At 36.3% G+C, this 20,690-nt stretch overlaps 1 protein-coding gene across 6 annotated transcripts in view; it reads left to right on the plus strand.

Annotated features, from left to right (window-relative positions):
• Positions 1-20,690, plus strand: part of cdc73 (cell division cycle 73, Paf1/RNA polymerase II complex component, homolog (S. cerevisiae)) — a 57,702-nt gene that overhangs the window by 1,212 nt on the left and 35,800 nt on the right. For 5 of the 6 annotated variants that reach the window (XR_015477592.1, XR_015477591.1, XR_015477593.1 and 2 more), the window contains 5 exon segments: positions 7,966-8,071; positions 12,427-12,496; positions 12,592-12,654; positions 12,816-12,868; positions 12,969-13,057. Coding sequence is in view for 2 of the 6 variants with exons in the window: in NM_001291396.1 (NP_001278325.1) it covers positions 7,966-8,071; positions 12,427-12,496; positions 12,592-12,654; positions 12,816-12,868; positions 12,969-13,057 (381 nt within the window). In the remaining 4 variants the exon portion in view is untranslated. 6 annotated transcript variants of the gene reach the window in all.

Raw genomic sequence — 20,690 nt, forward strand, 5'->3', positions numbered from 1 at the left:
TCAAAAACAATTCAGTAGCAGAAAGTTTGCTTTATGTCAGATGTTTTCGTGCACAGCTGGTTTTGGAATCATGAAAAATAATTGTTTGCATTTGTCAAAACTGATTTACTTAAATCACACCAGGATTTTGCTTGCTCTTAAAGCCCTTTTCAATGGGTTATTTTTACTATTTTTGATGACATAGTAGTCTAAATAATACATATGAGCACCTCTATGGGACAAATTCTGGACATTCTAATGCAGCGGTTCCCAACAGGGAGGTCCCCTATTGACCTTATTCTCCGCAGACGAGTGGGCGCTGCCATTTGAATTTTTTTGGCACGAGACTTCCGGTCTCATTCACTTCCATTCATTTTTAGACATTAAAAACAGCTCGTTTCGCTGTTTGATGTTGTAAACTGATATCTCCTTGTTATATTATTCTACTTGGTCTGTATAGTCATGCAAACATTTGTTTGTAGAGCAAGTAGTTTGACCTTTTTTGCCGTTTATTATTCCTTGTCATTTCTCCCATAGGCGACTGAAACGGAAGTTCTAAGACAATCGCGAAAACAGGCGCACTTCCGCATTTTAGAATAAGGTCAATAAGGGGGCCTTGGTGAGCTCTGGGGGCATCACGTCATATTTCTAAAAATAAAATAAAATAGCAGTGGATGATTAGTAGAGATCATGTTGCCTTTCATCCCTTTGCCGAACAATTTTTTTTTTTTTTTACAAAATTACAAATTTGTCCCTCGGAAAAAAGTCTCACTAATTTGCCTTCAGCAGCTAATACTGGACCGAGGTGAGGAAGCTCCAAACATTTTGGGTCGCAGAGCTAGCAATACTGGAAACATGAAATGCAGGAAATACCAAGATAAGTTACTTGAACTATGGTTTATTCCATTTACTCGAAGCAAAGAGTCCCTGCCCCAGCCATAGTGTATTATCTGAGCCAAAGTTCTTGCTAACAAATGCATGAGACCATTCATCCCCAATACCGTGACAAGCCCAAAGCATTTTTTGATCACAAGGAGCAAAGCTTATGTTTTTTTTTTTTTGTTACAAATGGCCTACTGATGTTTAGCTTTTATATTTTACATTAGTCTATTATTTGTGCATAAACATATGTAGATATGGTAATAAACATACTATTTGTTTGAATAAATTTTTTGTCTCACTTACTGCAAATTAATATGAGCGATAATAATGTGGAGGGGGTTGGGGGGGCTTACATGATTTTCAGAAAGAAAAGGGGGTCTCAGGCAAAGAAGGTTGAGAACCACTGTTCTAATGTACTGTATCATGATAACTTGCCACCTTAAATTTGTTTTGTGTGTGTTTGTTTGTTGTAGTGATAATTTATGTACACAGTCGGGTCAACTGTTCTTCCTCCTTGCATGTTTTTGTAAAGTTGTCTGTTGTGTTATTTGTGATAAACAGTGTTTGGGTTAATCATTTCACGATAACCGTTTTCAAGGTATACAACGGTTTGGAAAAGTCAAGATTTTAACTTCATTTAAAGAATTTAGACTGACATGTTTACTGCACCAAATAAATGTGTCAAAGGGGACTTGTTTTTTTTTTTTTACCCAGACATTTAAAAAGAGCACATATTAGAGCAGTAATGACAATACCGTGAAACTAAGCATCTTAAATCGACCCATGCCTAGTTGGGGTAACACATTGGTTGTTGCTAGATCTGATATGGTTGTGGCTGGAAGTTAACAGAAGAGATTTAAATTATCTATTAAATTTCCCATTAATTGTATTTGGGTCTACCCCCACCCCAACCCTACACCTAGAGCTGGGTGATAATTCGATATTGATAATTATCACAATGTATAATTTTTTGATAAAACAATATTTACAGTTCGATAATTGCTTGATAATATTTATGCACTATGCGTAACGCTGCGCAGACATTTTGCAGTCTGTCCTTCCGGATGCTGCACGCAGTATACAAGTTTACAGCCACACAGTGTTAGTTGCACTTAAGGAGTAAGAAAAAATTAAAATAAAAAAAAGGTCAGTCACAGACATTGTTGACAAGAAACGCCACTAGACTTCAGTAGTCTTGAGCTACTTGGGTTTTTGCAATCCGACACAAAAACAGCAAACTGCGCAGACGACTCATGCTATCAAAAGCAGGCAACACCACGCACCTGTTTCATCATTTAAAACAATACTTAAAACAATACTTATGAAGGTGCTAAGAAATTACAGACCTAAACAAGTGTTGGTAAACGAGCGCAACTACCCAGCAAAGTATCATGTCTTCATTTTCAAAAAGCTGTGCCTTACGAGGAAAAAAACCCAGAAAAAACAGACGAAAGATTCAACAGACAACACAATCTCAAACACATCTTAATGAACACCTAACGCTTGCTGTAAACTACAAGGTGCCTTATTTAAGGGCATTTGTTATGACATTAATAGGATATTTTGTTGTCAAGCTTGTTTCCTTTTTAATATTAAGATATTTGTTTTGAAACCTGTAATAACACTATTATCCATCATTGACAATAGTCACTGAAGAGAAATCAGATGCTCAAGAATAGGCCTAGGCGATATGGGCAAAATATCATATAATTTCTCGGTATTTTTGGAGGAATAACGGTATACAATATCTATCTGGTATTTTACCAAAAAATGGTTAATTGACAGTTAAAGCCTTTATTAAAACATTATTAACATCAACATTTTTTGAGCAAAATATGATTCAAACAAAGGGGTTTTCCTCTCTGTTTACAAATAAACAGCTGCACAAAAAATAACAGCTGCACAAAAAAAATAACAGCTGCACAAAATCTTTGATAAAATACAGTACAGGTTTTTCTCCTGCTTAAAGCTGTTGCACATGTTTAATTATAAACAAAATCTTTGATATATAAATAGGGTACTGTATTTTTTTCCCTTTTTTTTTGCAAACAACAAAGTAAACAGAGCCATAGAAAACAGAGCTACATTGTCAGCAAAAAAGCAACACTAGTAACACAACAAATAATATTGTAGGATTGTGAAGAACAACATTAAATGTACAGCTAAATGACAGCTTCAAGCACTGTGACGTGTGTGCACGCGAGTCAGATAGATTTCTCACCACACCGGCGCTGAATGTTCCTCCATGTTGCGTCAGTGATGGGTCGTTCTTGTCCTGATCTGACATTGATATTGGAGATAGGTCCGATATCAGTCCAAAAAAACTATATTGGACTGCTTTAAAAATCTCCGAAACAAGCAGTCTGATTCACTCTAAACTCCGTTACAGCTATTATATCCAGCAGCGTCCAGAGCCCACGTGATCACAACACTGCTTGCTGGCAAAGTCTCTTTAACATTTAACATGCTCTTCACTCTACGCTATGGTGTTTTACGATAGAAATCTATTTTGACGGTAGCACATGCTGACGCTATCGTTAACGTTTCTGGATTATTTACTTCACGTCAAGCTTTGACGCAAAACAATCTTTACATTGTTTTGTATAGGCTACTAATCAATGCAAGGCACTGAATGGCGACGTAGCGCTCATCGTACAAGCCTCAATTCGGTCATGGCATGTCGTGGTGCATCCAGCAGTGGAATATTATTTAAATCCTTATTTTTTACGGAGCGAAGCATCATCCACCCGCAGTTGTTTAAGGCGGGCACGAACTAAAATATATAAATTAATAACTTAATTTTTATATTTTGTTAGTTATCAACAGCATAAACAAGAAGAACGAATAACATCTGAGGTGAAGCTCTTTAAAAAGCCCGCTATAGATTATATGCTTCAGCGGCAAAACAATCCATTAAACTATTTTCACGGTTTCATTTTAATTAATTAACGAAGCGAGGTCTGAGCAGCATGAGCTGGACAGTCTTTATAAGCTATTAGCTAGACTGAAGGATGAGTGATAGAAGCTCACTGTGTAAATGGAGAGGCTCCCTGCATGTTTCGCCGTGATGTGCGATTTGTAAAATGAGAGTATGCATAGGGCTATTCGTACCAGTCTGTCAGACAAATTGGGTTAAACACCCGCGGACATCATGGAGATCTGTGCATAACAGGATTTTATGTGTCCCGCAATATGTAATGTCAAGAGGGTGAAGAAGGTAAACTGCACTCACTTGATGTAATGCATGGACATGTCTCATTGCGCAAAGCATAACTAAACTATAAGGTCTATCGATTAAAGCATTATCGACAATCAATAGATCATTAAGTAATCATTAGCATCCCTAAATAAAAGTATATTAAAGCATATTTCACCCTAAATTTACCATACTCACCATTAAAAGGAGAGTTCATTCAAAACTAAAAATTCTGTGGCCATTAAAGGTGCAGTAGGTGATCTGCCAAAATGCTAATCGCTTAGCATATTATCTTTGTACGGCGGGGAGGGACTGTGATTCAAAGGCACTCCCCCTGAAATCGCGAGCGCGCGCGCACCGCGCCACAGCAGCAGACAGACAACCCACTAGTTCATGTCATTCGCCAGTTAGTTAGTGCCAGCGCCGTGCAGGAATTACATGAAATACTTTGCCACACTTACATGCTATTTCAGAGCGAATATTCAGAGTAGCATGGTGAACAGTATAGGAAGGCTGTCATTGTTTAAAAATGTCCCAATGTGAATATAAAAGCAACTTCAGTTCAGTGAAGCAGGTTAGGCGGAATAGCGCTATTTACTGGTGTTTTGTTGTTAAACTAAATATAAATCTACGTTATAGATGCTGTCAAAGAACCTTATGAAACTGAAAATATCAATCTTTAACTGGGAGATTTCAGTGGCTGAACAACACGTCTGTGCATATAAGTCATTCATAACAAAACACAGTCTAACATAAAATAATTTCAAAACAGAACATTACCTGTCTAACAGTAATACTTCAGCCATGGTGTCGTCCTTCCTCCAGCGTGCTAAAGTAACTCCAATATTGATTCAGGTTTTTAAAAGTTTCAATTCAACTTTTGATTTCTCCCGGTCCGTCTCGTGACAGCGTGGCTGCTTTAAGGACGAATTATACCCACGCCTGGCTTTAATCGGCCCGAGCTCGGCTGTCCTTCGGTGCCTCCGGCTCCGACTCAGCATCTGCGAGCGGCCCGCAGCTCGCTCGGAGCGCATGCGTTTGTGATGCAGACGGGCACGCGCTAATGGCGGATCTGCGTGAACAGATGCGCAGAAGTCGGAATCTACATTTGCTGACAGACAGTCTGACCTGCATATCGGAATTAAGGGAGATGACGGTCCGACTCTATTTAATTGGATAAACATTTTTTAGTTTTATGCTTTACCCAGAATATAAAAATACATATAAACACATTTAGATCATTTACTGTAATCATTACTATTGGACTGTGAAGAGACTTTCAACCAGCACAACAAAAATGTTTCTGAAGACAATTACCTACTGAACCTTTAACTTACCTTTTATTTGTTTCAAACCGGTTTTATTTATTTTTTTCTGATGTTAAACAATAATATCCAATAACTTGTAGATAATGTCTTTGGTTGTTGAAAACTTGAACAGTAAATGCTGAATTAAGATTGTTCTTTTGTTTATTATTTTATTATTTATATTGTTAGACCGCTAAAAAATTTAACAAAATGTGTTAAAAGCAATTGGCATGCTGAAAATCCTATAAATTTAATAGATTTAAAGATTTGACATTTTTATCGTGATAATTATCGATATCGACTGATCTAAAAAAATTATCGTGATATTTGTTGGTCCTGCGATGCGACTGTTGCATATTTGTAAATTTCGATATCGATGCTGAAACAGTATATTGTGCAGACTTGATTGGGATATGATTATATTTTTACCAAATAATTTGAATAGCTCTATTTAAAAAGCTTTTATAATTTTAGACTTATTGGGATGATTTTTAAAGACAGCTGCATTAAATAATCTAAAAAATACAGGATGTATATGGATGCAATAAATCAAAGACCCAATTGAAATGTGGTTTTCTGCAGTCTAATAACGTTCAGGTACAATTTTTTTTTTCAACGGAATAACACTTTTTTTTTTTATCTTGTATAAAACATAATGAAGCTAAGTTTTGTTAAACTACAAATGAAGAGTTCAGATGCAAAAGCCGCTAAATGCCACTTCCATCAAAAATGAGATAATGACATCAAGTGAATGCTTTAGGCACGTAGTACACCATCAACAAATAGATTTGCTTCTAATCATCCAAATTCCAGTGTTAGTGCATTCAGTTGGCAAAAGCCTCTAAACACTGCTAGCCTATGCTATGTCCAGAGAACCAATCAAAAAGCGTGAATTTAATCATATGTTTTCTACGAAGCAGCACGCTGATATGCCAGCTTTTATAAGGAGACATATTCCCCTTTCGATTTAGATTTTAAAAGATGGAGTTTGATGAACTGGATGACTGACTGTCAGTGAATGGCAAATGAAAACATCCCTTACCTCAAAAGTCTTTGCATTATAAGAAAAAGAAAACAAAATGTACTGTCGGAAGTGTAGCATGCATTCATAACAATTTTTTTGTCTGATTTTAGTCTGATTTACTATACATTAAATGGCAACTGCATTTCGCGAAAGACGGAGTTAAGATGTTGTTCTGTCCACGTGAATGCTATGAGAATAAACAAGAGATGAAAAAGAGTCTAAGACCTAGAGTATGGTGGGAATGAATGAATAACAGCTTTTACAATTGTCCAAGAGGCATCCCCTTTTTTCCCAGTAGCCTTGTGTTTTATTTGCTAATTTAAGCTATTTTTTAAAAGATAAAGACAGTAAAGATAAACTAAACCCCAAATGTCAGAAATCACAACAGATAGTTAAGATTTAATTAATGTCAGTCTTAATGTTGTTGATTTATGCATTTACTTTACAGATTTCATTCATTCATTTTCCTTCTGCTTTTTCCCTGGTTTATCACAGCGGAATGAACCACCACTTACTTTACAGATCTATATATATTTTAAGTTTCAGGTGGTTTGTTTGTGTAATGTGTTATGTTTGGTAAAATAATTTCTATTTGCATCCTTATTGATTTTCAAGTAAATACAAGTAAAGTCTTGTTCCAATATGTGGATTAAGAGGGTTTTTACATAAAAAGCAGAAGTGGATTTAGCTGGTTTTGACACGATAGGAAATTTTACCTAGTTAAAAAACAAAGAATTATCTAAAGCAGGGGTCACCAACATGGTGCCCACGGGCACCAGGTAGCCCGCGAGGATCACATGTGTTGCCCGCAGGCCTGTTCTAAAAATTGCTCACCATATCACCACTTACCAGTAAGCTCCATCTAATATAGAAGTAATCATTTAAAAAATGTTAATATTTGCAGATATATATATAAAAATAAAGTGTTGCACATTGATACATTAAATATAGGGTATTTCCTACCCTGTTAAATCATTGTTGAAATTTGTTATTTGAGAAGTGTTTATCAAACTGGTAGTCCTGCACATTGATCGGTACCCAAGAAGTAGCTCTCAGTTTCATAAAGGTTGGTGACCCCTGGTCTAAAGTGACATTTGCAGAAAAAAGTTTTTTTTTTACTAGCTTGTAACCTTATCATTACATATAAAATGAAACATCTGAACCTTATCAGTGGAGCCTGATAGAAAATGCTAATTTACAAGAAAAAAAAGTTTGATGGATTTAGAGGGTTTTGCATCTGAACTCTTTAAATATTATTTCTTACACAAATGGTTTAAATGATCTTGAAACCTCCCTCAAAGGGATGAAAATAAACTAAAACTGGACTTGCATTGCAGATCCTGTGATGTGACCATATTGAATTGGCATATTATGATATCAATGTTAAAATGATTATATTGTGCAGCTTTTACATTTTGAAAATGTGTGGTGCAAAGTTTAATTGAAAGAAAAAAAAGTAATATTTTTACCATTTTTTTAAAATAGCGTTTGCATTAATTTTATGCTGGTTATATTTTTGGGGGTAAAAAAAATGCTTACATAAACAATGATAATCATCCATTTCAATCTCATTACAGAACTGGAAAAGAGGGACAACCTAAAGAGTACTACACTCTTGATTCCATTCTCTTCCTGCTTAACAATGTCCATCTTCCTCACCCCTCCTATGTGCGGAGAGCTGCAGTAAGTAAACTTTTCAATATATATTGAATATAAATGCACAGTTTTGTGTTTAAAGTAGGGTTGTCAGAGGTATTAAGTTTGTTGCCAGTCATTACTGAATTTTAAAAATATCCATTTCCCGCTAATATGTGAATGCGTTCCCTAATACTGCTCATTGGCCATTGTGCTCGTGCTTAACAGAAATGACTGTGATTGGGCTTGAAGGTCATTGGTTCACCACTTTTCACCAAGTGAAAACACAGATACACAGACACTGAATTGTTTCACGTTGATCAGCTGGGGCCTCATGTATCAACGCTGCGTACGCACAAAAACTTTGCGTACGCCAGGTTTCACGCTCAGAATCGCTCACGTTTGGATTTACTAACAATGAACTGAACGTGGGAATTTGCGCAGGTTCACGGCAGCTTTCTGGCAGGCGTACGCACATTTTTTGTGCGTGTCTGTTTTATTTCCATTGGCGACTCCTAGAGGCAGTTGTGTTAAATTCTTCTCTACAAAGTGTCTGATCCTTGCAATGGCAGCTGTATGAGACGGGTTCATATAGTAGGTATGTAAGATTTCCATACCATACAGTTGACCAGCTAAACATTAAAGCATAATTTGCAGCGGTCGCCTGTTTTCCCAATGTAATCTGAGCTATCTACTGCACGCACATTGCTATAAAGACACTATGTGAAGATAAATTTGCATGCGTGAATCAGAAACATTTCCATTCAATAAATGTGCAAATAAAATATGATGCACAAACTTATTGATGATTCCTACTGGTCTTTCTCGTGATAAATAGTGGGCAAAATCTGATATGTAGCGGGGAAAAAAAAGAAGAATGAATTCATCAGACGCTGGATTCGAGCCGAGTTTATGCTCGAACGTGTCAGTTCATGATCATATGCTTCTTATGAGGTGCGCCACTGAGACTGCGAAGGGTTCTGCAACATTTTACAGATATAAACCACACTATTTCTTTTTTAAATGCACTCAGTGCGATGTTCAGACCCAACTGTGTTAACCGTATCAGCTAAACTCTCCGACTCTATTTTTTTTCTTTTGTTGTTAATTCCGCCGAACAAACTTGCAAATAACATCGCTTTTCTCCGGTCTACCTCCGAAAGCAGCACCTCCATTTCACATTCTGTTCAAAGTTTCTCTTTTTGCTTGCTTTTGCCATTGCTTTTTCGTTGGGTTTTGACATTAGCATAGTCATTAGCATATTCATACGGGGGAGGAGGCAGGGAGGGGTTTTGTGCTCGTGCATGTTGCGCTCAGTTTCACGTTCATTCAGATGTACAAAAGAATATGCGTGAGATTCGGCGTACGCAGTGTTTCATACATCTGAATTTTTTTCTGCGTACGCACATTTACAGCTTTGTGCGTACGCAATGTTTTAGTAAGATTTCCACGCAAGTCTTCGTACATGAGGCCCCTGATCTGTCTTTGAGCTGAAATATGAGCAATCCACTGATGCATGGACTGATCTATGTCTGTGTATCTGTGTTTACATTTGGTGAGCAGTGGTGAATCGGTGACCGTCACATGCCAAACAGAATGGACTGTAATTGGTTGTGAAGACACACAACCAATCAGCGATGTTTGATACTATGCTCAACAGTGCTCAAATGTTAGCGGGAAATGAATTTGAAAATGGAAATGGAATGGAAACATTTTGAGTACCAATTGGTACCAAACTCGATACTTACAACACTAGTTTAAAGTGTATTTCAATTCTGTATACGTCAGTTGTCACATTATTTAATTAAACATCACATTATTTAATTAAACATCAATTCACTTTAGGGTAGGACTGGGTGATATCACATTGTATCACAATATAAGTCTTCTTTCCTGATAACGATATATCATTATATATCCAATCAGTTAAACTGAGTTTAAAATAGTTAATTGTTAGCCACCTATTTAAATTCTATAAATGCAAGTTCTTTTAACTTTCTATTGTCAGGACAATTATAGATGTGTGTATACACTTTTTGTTTAATCTAACTTTAACAATAAAAAAGTAAACCACTTGTTATGTAGATAAATGCATGCACAACGAGTTGAAGTTCACAGGTCAGCAGTTAACTATACATCGATGAAGAGTCTTAAAGAATAATTAAACCATATTAGTAAAAAGAGTGTTATTACTTATTTTGCATATATATTAATCTTTAATTCGACTAGCTGCCAACATTCGCTGAGATCTGTGAGATTTTTATATTCCATTAAATTAAAAACCGTCATTTTCGATGCTCTGGTGTAAGCTGAGTGCGTAGTTTTTGATTGGATATTAATAATCTGTCAAATGATTTGTCAAAGCAAACGTGGATACTACTGCCACAAAAATACAGAATTTTTTGTTTTACAACAAGCATTTTGGCTGCAGCAGGAATTGTTTTCATCGGAGACTTTCACCTGCTTCCTTTTTTTGTCAGTTGGGCTGCTTCTCAGTTGAAATAAATGATTAAGCATAATATGAAACATCAGACACTTATTTCCTCCATATGTAATGCATTTTTTCGTTTCAATATATATTTTTATTCTCTTTGTTAATCATCTGGTTGAAAGCTATTAAGTGCATGATGCAAAAAGTTTCTACTATGATGCAAAAATAAAGCAAATCACACAAGTATCTTTGTTGTAATTATCATACATTATACCAAAAATATAAGCGTTGAATTTTAGAGGTCAGCTCAAAACATTTAGACAGTTTGAATTCTAAATTATAACTCTAGCAGGCTTTTGTTTTTGCCAAAAAGACATCTTTCAACTTGTCACCTTAATCTCTATGAAATATATTAACAAAATATGGAATATGGATTGCACTTGTTTGCTTTTTAAAGTTTTGTACATAGGCCTGTCACAATAATCAATATATTGATTTATCATGGAACACATGGACAAGACCTCAATATTTTGACCTGCAGTATCATCCATACTTAACCAGTGTCAGCAAGAGCTGTACGCACAGCCTTTGTCATCTTATCCAATCTATAATGAAGGTGTCAGGGTCAGTCTGGGTAAAAAGCAAACTATAGTATTTATAATAAATTACTGTAGTATATTTTCATATTGGTACCTAGCAACTGAAAAGAGATCTGGTAGAGCACAGGTGTCAAACTCAGTTCCAAAAGGGCCGCAGATCTGCACAGTTTAGTTCCAACCCTAATTAAACACACCTGATCAAACTAATTGAGTCCTTCAGGCTTGTTTGAAACCTACAGGTTAGTGTGTTGGAGCAGGGTTGGAACTAAACTGTGCAGGGCTTCGGCCCTCGAGGAATTGAGTTTGACACCCCTGTGGTAGAGGATGTGGCCTGTTCAATGTCCTTTGCCTCTCTGTTTAAAAGTCTAAATTGACTTTGTTAAAGGTTCCATGAATTAAAATAAAGTTTTTTAGATGTTATCAGTATTGTTAGTTTTTAAGATATCTATTATCTAGTGTGCTCCAAAACAGTGACAATTCGTGTTTAGAAGATATAAAACTGAATACTTGGTCACTTCCGCCTAAAAGGATCAACGGTTTTATTCACATCACCTCGTACATCAAATGCTCTCTAGTATCTGACATGTCTCGCTCCCTTTGAGATGCTTTACATTTGCTAAAGGAAAATGCCATTGGCTGTTTTTTTAAAGGGGGGAGGGGCTACATTATGCCCCACCCTCTCCATGTTTTGGTTAAGATTACGCCAAGTATTGAATAAATCAATGCACGTTTCAAAGCACTTCATGGGACCTTAGAACATTTTACTTTTTCTTAGTTGTTGGTACCATGTTCTTGTTACCATTGTCTATTTGTTTAGGTTATATATACATTTTCACAATCTCATTCCAATGCCTAATTATAATATTGCTATAATTATATTGACTAAGAATAAAATATTATCTTTCTTTGAAAGAGTGCACCTCCATTATAAAGCTACTATGTTCATACTTGCATTATATAATGAGTGGCATAAATAGATTTTAAAAGGACAATAATATCATTTATCGCAATAAATTGTGGTGCAATATATCGTACAACAAAAAATTCAGATGGTGACAGGCCTATTTGTTCATAAAAATATATATAATTAACTTGTTGTCCTCATGTCTTTTGCAGTCTCATGCTTTTTACTTTCCACTGCCCACAATTCATTTTCAAGTAAACAATTGCATTGTCAGCATTGTCCAAGGCCTAGTTCAACAATTACATATATACTACTTTTTTTATTCAAAACTAATTCCTTTTTTTTTTTTTTAATTGGGAACTCTTATTGTCAATAAACGGGAAATATGATTGTTAAAAAAAAAAAAAAGGTTTCATTTATAGTGTAGTTTGTGAATATTGTGTGCTTCTTTTTTTTCCTCTGAATACAGACAGAAAACATCCCTGTTGTCAGGCGACCCGACAGAAAAGACTTGCTGTCTTATCTAAATGGAGAAAGCTGTAAGTGTGAAAAGCAAATCAGTCATTACAGAATTCAAGCTCAATCATAAAGGAACACAATTATAGTGAGTCTTTTTACCAACTCTATTTTACAGCATCATCAACGAGTATCGACAGAAGTGCACCCATAGAGATAGGTCTACAAAGGCCAACACAAGGTATGTGGATTTGTGTGTTTTTGTTACAGGAAATCATTATCATGAATCAGAGCAGATCTGTATTCCAGTACAAAAAAAACTATATGAAATAGCCACAAGTGCCTCAATGTAGAATCACCAAGTTAAGAATCATTTTACTGATAATTACAATATTTTAACAGTTAAAAGGGCAGCAGATGAAGTTTCGTCAGAAGCAAAAAAGCCTCGAGTTGAAGTAAGATTTTAAAACTTCAAAAAAGCCTTGTCTTTCTATCTGAAGTCTGTGTGCATATACAGTATTTGTCACTCATATTTGTGCATCTATTTCCCCACAGGATGAAGAGCGTGTGCGTCTGGATAAGGAGCGTCTGGCTGCTCGTCTCGAGGGTCATAAGGAAAGCATTGTGCAGACAGATCAGATCAGGTATGATCAAACTCATTAACTGTTTTGAAGGGCTTATGGCATCTTTTTTTTTTCTGAGTTTGAGGATTTGTGTTTTTTTATGTTCAGTAAAAAAATAATATGGAAGAAAAAAAATATTTAAATTATATATATATTTTTTATTTTTTTTGGAGATCTATTTTTAAATAAATTTTTAATAAGTAAAACGTTATCATTTAATTTCATCCATTTAGATCATCATAATCATAGGTAGAACTGTGCATGCAGCACACCTTTACCATGTTGAAATGTAACAGAAAATTGTGTGATAAACACTTGCCTAAATGCATTAATTATAAATGAACACATGGGTATAGCATGATAACAACAGCTGTATTTCAGTTTGGATTTTGTATTTATATAAAATGTAATTAAGTATTGTAATTATGTTCTATTACTTATTTAACAAGGCTTGAAATTGCAACTTTTTTTGGTCACATGGGCCTGAAATTTATGCAACCTCAAAATATATGTAATTTTTGCGAGTGCATAAAATTGTTGCCGTGTGACATGTTTTTACTGCAAAAAGTTTACTGCATGCACAGATATAGGGAACCTTCACGCAGAATGCATCTTTGCACCTAAAAGATGCAAGACACAACAACACTCAGGAATGGTTTAAAACCGTTGTAATGACAACTTGCTATAGTAAACAATAGCCCGCAGTGCTTGGCACACTGCTCTGGAACAGATGACACGTCAAACAGACACATTGCTCCCGTCAAATTTCCACTTGTTTTTCCTCGATATCTTAGGTCCAAATAAATTGAAAGAGCGCTTTTAACTTTTTCCCCCAGCCTCCCGCTGGCCTACAGTTACCTGTACTAGTGAATGCTGCTCTCATTGGCTGTGGGTGATCGCTGAAGTTATTTTCAGTCAGAACACATTTCACACAGCATGATTTAAATTGCTGACAGCCCCAGATATTTACCATACCAAATATCTCACGGGTGTCTGTGACCATCGGCGATTCTCTCATATTGCGTCCTTGATAGTTTATACTGTGTGATTGTCACTCACATGAACGAGAACTGATTTGCCTGTGATTTCAGGCATGTGTCTGTGATTTCTCAAACTGTCGGCGAGTCAAAATAAGGGCTAAAATCATGCAGTCTGAACTCTGCATAAAAGTTAAAAATCTTAAAAAAAAATGTTGACAAACGTTCGTCAAGTGCATGTTCATGTAAGAAAAGATTGGAAAAGTAGAGCGTTGCATTAGAAATACACAAATGGATTGGTTAATATTATCTGTTAATCATTCAATCAATGGCTTCAGATGACAGGGACCTACTACTTTAAAGGCTGAAGATGAAAGAATAAAAGGAACACTGACAGATTTCTTTCAGAAACCACCTAAAGTTACAAATAATGGTGCTTCTGACAGTAATCATTAATTCACCTTAAACACTTTTTTTTAAAGAGAGTGGATAAATGACTAAGCAGCTTCATTTACACTTTGAAAATGGCTAAAGCTGTTTACCATAATAGTCTGTCGGTTTGCAGATAACCGAGTTTGTTGCATCTACACATTTTAAGTGCAAGAGGTTCTATTTAATCCTCCATTTAATCGTCAAGATGCTCTCTGCGTGCAAGGCCGTTGAGCACATGCAGACTTTTTCATTTTTTTTATTAGCTTTGATTTGTGTTGATTTCAAATCCAATGAAAATCTTAATGTAAAACTTGTAGTGGTGCTCTTAATATTTGTTGTGCATGACCATTTTGCCTGGTGCTCCTAAATTTTTGAAGTCGAGAGCAGCCGTGCTACCAAGCAAAAAGGTCATCTCAAGCCCTGTTTAATTTATGTCCACTAGAGCTGCACAATTAATCGTTTAAAGATCTCGATTCGACCCCCTAGATGATCTTAATCCAGCATTTCTATGATTCTGCCAATCCTATTTTCAAGTTCAGGAGAGAAGAAAAGGCGGCTGCACGAGTCTTTTCATTGTTTCACACACGTTGCTCAGTGACATTGACACCTCTAAATAATGTTGAATGAGTCACATACTGTATTGAAAGGTATAATTCAACTTAAAATGTCATTTTGTCTTTATATAATGATGTTTTCGTGGCCGGAAAATCACACGTGACGTGAGCTGTTATCACAGAAAGGGCGTGCGCTCTCTACTTAATAATAGACGCACGCGTCTACTTCAGTGAACAGAACCTGTATATGTTGCGAGTAACAGGTAATACAGTTGTAAATAATATTCAGTTTGTGGAACAGAGGGATCATTTGGGAGCAACACGCGAAGTATGAACAAGCACTCAGCAGTCAAAATGAAACCGAAAGTGTGCACTTCATTTAAATGATCATATAGCATTTTAGAGTTATGATTACAAGCATTTGATGTTTTTTCTTTCATAGCGAACCCACAGTTGTACGTGAAAACAAATGTTTACAATGTTAGTATAACTTCTCTAGCCTATATATTGTTGAATATAATCTGATAATGGCAAATGTCTGATTTTACCAGTGAATAAATTTGTCTAATATAAAAGATTGCAAGCATATGTTTCAAACATTATAATTCAACATCAAAATTATTATGATTAAAATAGAATTATTTATAGAAACCAGTAGACCTATACATAATATTATTATCGATGTTGTGCCATATGTTTGTTTTTACCATACCTTTATTTTACATCTACAGAATCGTGAGAAAATCGTGATCTTTATTTTAAGCAAAAAAATCGCAATTCTCATTTTAGCCAGAATCGTGCAGCTCTAATGTCCACATTTAATAATAAACATATTTCCCAATCCTGCCACAATACCATGGTTCAGCTACTGGTGCCCCCCGTGGGGACCCGGGGTAGAATAGGTCCCTAGCACCCCCTTGCTGATCGTAAGAGGCGACAAATGGGGCAACTTGTTGGCCGTGAGTTGCGACTCGTGTCAGTGGAGGAAGAGATCCTGGTGCTTGAGGATTTTGGTTTGCTGCGGCTACCACTTATCCAACACATCACTTTGGCTCCTACTTCATTTAGACGAGAGGTTGGAAAGGCCCATTCCAATCAATCGGCTTGTCAGGACTTGCCCTGGAACAATTTTGGAATTACAATCAACCATAAAGTTTTCACTCCTTCCAGAAGGCGCTGGCGTAGGGTCAATTGAGCATTATAGACCTTGTGTTTATATGCTTAAGTATACCATTTCTGTATCCTTGATGTACATCCAGTGGATGTCCGTGGCTCTGTACATCCCATTGTAGGACTCCGAGGTGGGTGAGGAGCAGAGATGATGAACAAATTTCTACTTAACATGGCAAAAATCCAAAACACAAAAAAACGAATACTGGATCAAGATTTGGAGGTTGAACCTACAACTGATTTAATTTTCTCTTCTGAAAATGAAAACTGGCAAAGATTTATCTTATTGGAATCTCTGACTGATGATATGCCCCTTACCAAACTGTCCCCTTTCGCAATTCACAAAGGAATCACAGGAATTGCAGGAGCAGTAAAAGATATCAAAAAGCTGCGATCTGGACAAATTTTGGTGGAATGTGCTAGGAAAGCAAACTCAGGGAATTTACTACGAGCAACAACTTTGGCTGGAATTACTATGAAAGCTTACCCTCATCCTTCTTTAAACAACAGCAAAGGTGTAATTCGTACCAGAGAACTCCAAGATATGGACGAAACTGAAATTGCGTCTGAATTAAAGCAACTCGGTGTAATTGATGTCAAAAGAATGATCATCAAAAAAGATGGACGGATGATTAAAACAGGAACATACATTCTGACTTTTAACAGACCGCAACCACCAGAGAAAATCAAACTTGGATATCTAAGTGTCACTGTGGACATATTCATACCAAATCCATTGAGATGTTTTAAATGCCAGAAATTTGGTCATGGGTCTGCAGGATGCAAGAATAAGGCTGTTTGTCAAAATTGTGGTGAGGATGATCATGAAATGAACTGCACAAAACCCTCTAAATGTAAAAACTGCCTTGGAGATCATGCAGCTTCATCAAAGAATTGCCCCATCTGGCTCAAGGAGAAAGAAATACAGAAAATCAAACACACAAGGAAGGTGAGCTATCTTGAAGCTCGTAAGATAGTTGAAGGACTCCCTGCCTTTAACTTGAGTAAGCCCTATTCTGCCGTTCTCACACCAAAGACACAAACAACTAGTTGTCAAACAGATCTAACTTGGTTATCCAAAGACAAACCTCAAACGATAAGCAGCACAAAAAAATCAACTTCCCAAAAAACAAAGAATGTGTACATTCAAACCGGTCCAATTCAAGACTCATGTCTGGAACAGAAAGAATCAAAAGTGAAAAAGAAAACTCAAAGCACAACAACTCAACAGTCAAATCAAGATAAATGTCGATCTAAAAAAAAAATGATGACAATCCTAAAGATATTGAAATGACTGACACTATGCCTAGTCGTAGTCGCAGTCTCTCACCCAAGTGTAAAAACAAAGGACCTGCACCTGTCTTTCCCACTTGAGGATAAACAGTCATATAATACAGTGGAATTGTAGGGGACTGAAAACTAACTTTGCAGAGTTACAGCAGTTGACTGCTGTTTTTAACCCACTTGCTTTTTGTATTCAGGAGACCCACTTATCTCCAAATGATTCCTTCAATTTTAAAGGTTTTAAAATGTTTAGTATATGTGGACCAAATTTACAACGGCCTTCTGGGGGATCAGCTATCTTGGTGAAAAATGATATAATTCAGAGTCAAATTGCATTGGATACCCAGTTACAAGCAATAGCAGTTCAACTTACTCTACATAGAGCTATTACATTATGCTCTATCTATATTCCCCCTCATGATGCTGTGATACCCCTAGAACTGGATAAACTTGTTTCACAATTACCCACTCCATATATACTTATGGGTGATTTTAACAGCCACAATCCTTTATGGGGCGAAGACCGATGTGATGTCAAAGGAAGAAAAATGAAAGTTTTTATAGAAAATAATGACTTGTGTCTACTGAATGATGGAACAAAAACATATCTTCATCCAGGCCATGGTACATATACTGCAATTGATTTGACAATATGTAGTGCTGATCTTTTTCTTGACTGTTCATGGAGGGTCTGGGATGACCTGTGTGGAAGCGACCACTTTCCAGTTTTACTCACATTTCCACAAATTGATGTACAACTTAGACCCTCAAGGTGGCAACTCAAGAAAGCAGACTGGCTCACTTTTCAAACTATGTGTTGCGAAAAATTTATTTCAGCAAACCAAGAAAATCCAATCTCTATAGAATCCTTCACTCAGCAGTTAATTGCCATAGCAGATGAGACCATTCCAAAGACATCAACAAAACCGAAACGAAAGACCAATCCATGGTTTAATGAACAATGCAAAAAAGCTATTGAAACAAGGAAAAAGGCTGAACGTGTTTTTAATAAACATCCATCTACTGCAAATTTTATTCGTTTTAAAATTTGCAGAGCCCAAGCTCGCAGAATCATAAACGAAGCAAAGAAACAAATTTGGAAACAATTTGTTTCAAGTTTAACTTGCTATACTCCCATGAAGAGGATCTGGAACATGATTCGTAAAATGAAGGGAATGGAAAATGGATCTCGTATACAACACATTAAAAAACAAGGGATACTTCAGACCAAGGAGATGGATATAGCAAATACGCTGGCTGAATCCTTTGGAAAAAACTCATCAATAGAAAACTGCCTTCCTGAATTTCAGTTAATACGAGCACAGCAGGAATGTAAAGAACTAAATTTTAGTTCTGATAACAAGGAAGTATACAACCAACCTTTTAAGATGGAAGAATTATTAAACTCCTTAAAATGTTCACATGATACAGCTATTGGTCCAGATAAAATTCATTACCAGTTCTTAAAGCACTTGCCATATAGTTCATTATGTCTTTTATTGGATAGTTTTAACCTTGTCTGGTCTTCTGGTAAAATACCAGCTTCCTGGAAAGAAGCAACAGTAATACCTATACCTAAACCAGGAAAAGACCCCTCTGATCCAAATAACTACAGGCCAATTGCTCTAACCAGTTGTTTATGTAAAACTATGGAGAGAATGATTAATAACCGTCTTGTCTGGATACTGGAATCAAATAAACAATTAACTGACTACCAGTGTGGATTTAGACGTGGAAAAAGCACGTTGGATCAATTAATTCAAATGGAAACCTATATCAGAGACGGATTCATCAGGAAAGAACATGTTGTTGCGGTCTTTTTGGAAAAAGCATATGATACAACATGGCGGTATGGAATATTAAAGGATCTTTACAGAATGGGATTTAGAGGAAGGCTTCCTATCTTTATCTCAAACTTTCTCACTAGAAGGAACTTTAGAGTTCAAGTGGGAAATTCTCTATCAAATGATCACAAACAAGAACTTGGAGTTCCTCAAGGAAGTATACTCTCTGTCACACTCTTCAGCATCAAGATAAATAGCATTGTGGAAATCATTCGACCAGACATGTTCTGCAGCCTTTATGTGGATGATCTTTGTATCTGCTACAGAGGGAATAATATGAGCACAATTGAAAGGAAGCTACAATTATGTATTCACAGAATTAACCAGTGGTCTGTTAAAAACGGTTTTAAGTTCTCTAGAACCAAAACTGTTTGTACACATTTTTGCATCCAGCGATCTGTTCATCATGATCCAGAACTTTTTATCAACGGAGATCCGATCAAAGTTGTTAAAGAAATCAAGTTTTTAGGTCTTCTTTTTGACAACAAAATGACTTTTATCCCTCATATGAAGTTGTTAAAAAACAAGTGCTTGAAAGCTATGAACATAATCAAAGTGTTGGCAAAAACTAAATGGGGAGCAGATTTAACTGTACTTTTGCGTCTTTATCGAGTTCTCATTCGATCCCGTTTGGATTATGGGAGTATAATTAATGATTCTGCCAGGAACTCGTATAAACAGATACTCAATACAGTACATCATCAAGGATTACGGCTTGCTTTAGGAGCATTCAGAACATCACCTGTACAGAGTTTATACACTGAAGCCAATGAACCTTCTCTCCAAAACCGACGGCTGAAACTCTCATTACAGTATGCTGTTAAATTAAAAGCAAATAAGAACAACCCAGCTTATTCTGCAGTATTTAACCCACAGTTTTTACAGTTATATGCAAGTAAGCCAAAAACCATCAGACCATTTGGTGTGCGCATTAACCCACATCTACAAAATTTAAACATAAACCTGGACATATTAAGTCAAATACACTTCAGTGCCCTGCCTCATTGGACTCTAAAGAAGCCCATAATCAATATGGATTTAGGACATCAGAAGAAAGGAGTAACTCATCCCAGTGTTTACAGACAACATTATTTGGATATTAGAAGCCAATATTCTCAGCATTCACCTATTTTTACAGATGGCTCTAAGGTGGAAAATAGCGTAGCAGCTGCAATGGTAACTGGTCAACAACATTATGGAATCAGTCTGCCTAAAGAATGCTCCATATTCACAGCTGAAGCCCGCGCTTTACTTTTAGCATTGGAGTATATAGAAAATGCCCAACAAAAGAAATCCATCATTTTTACAGACTCTAAATCATGCCTCCAAGTTATGGAATCTTCAACGAATGATCATCCTTTGATTGATAATATTTTAACTAAAGTTCACCAAC

This window comes from Danio rerio, chromosome 2 (assembly GCF_052040795.2).
Source record: "Danio rerio strain M-AB ecotype USA chromosome 2, GRCz13ab, whole genome shotgun sequence".
In the NCBI taxonomy this organism is placed as follows: domain Eukaryota; kingdom Metazoa; phylum Chordata; class Actinopteri; order Cypriniformes; family Danionidae; genus Danio; species Danio rerio.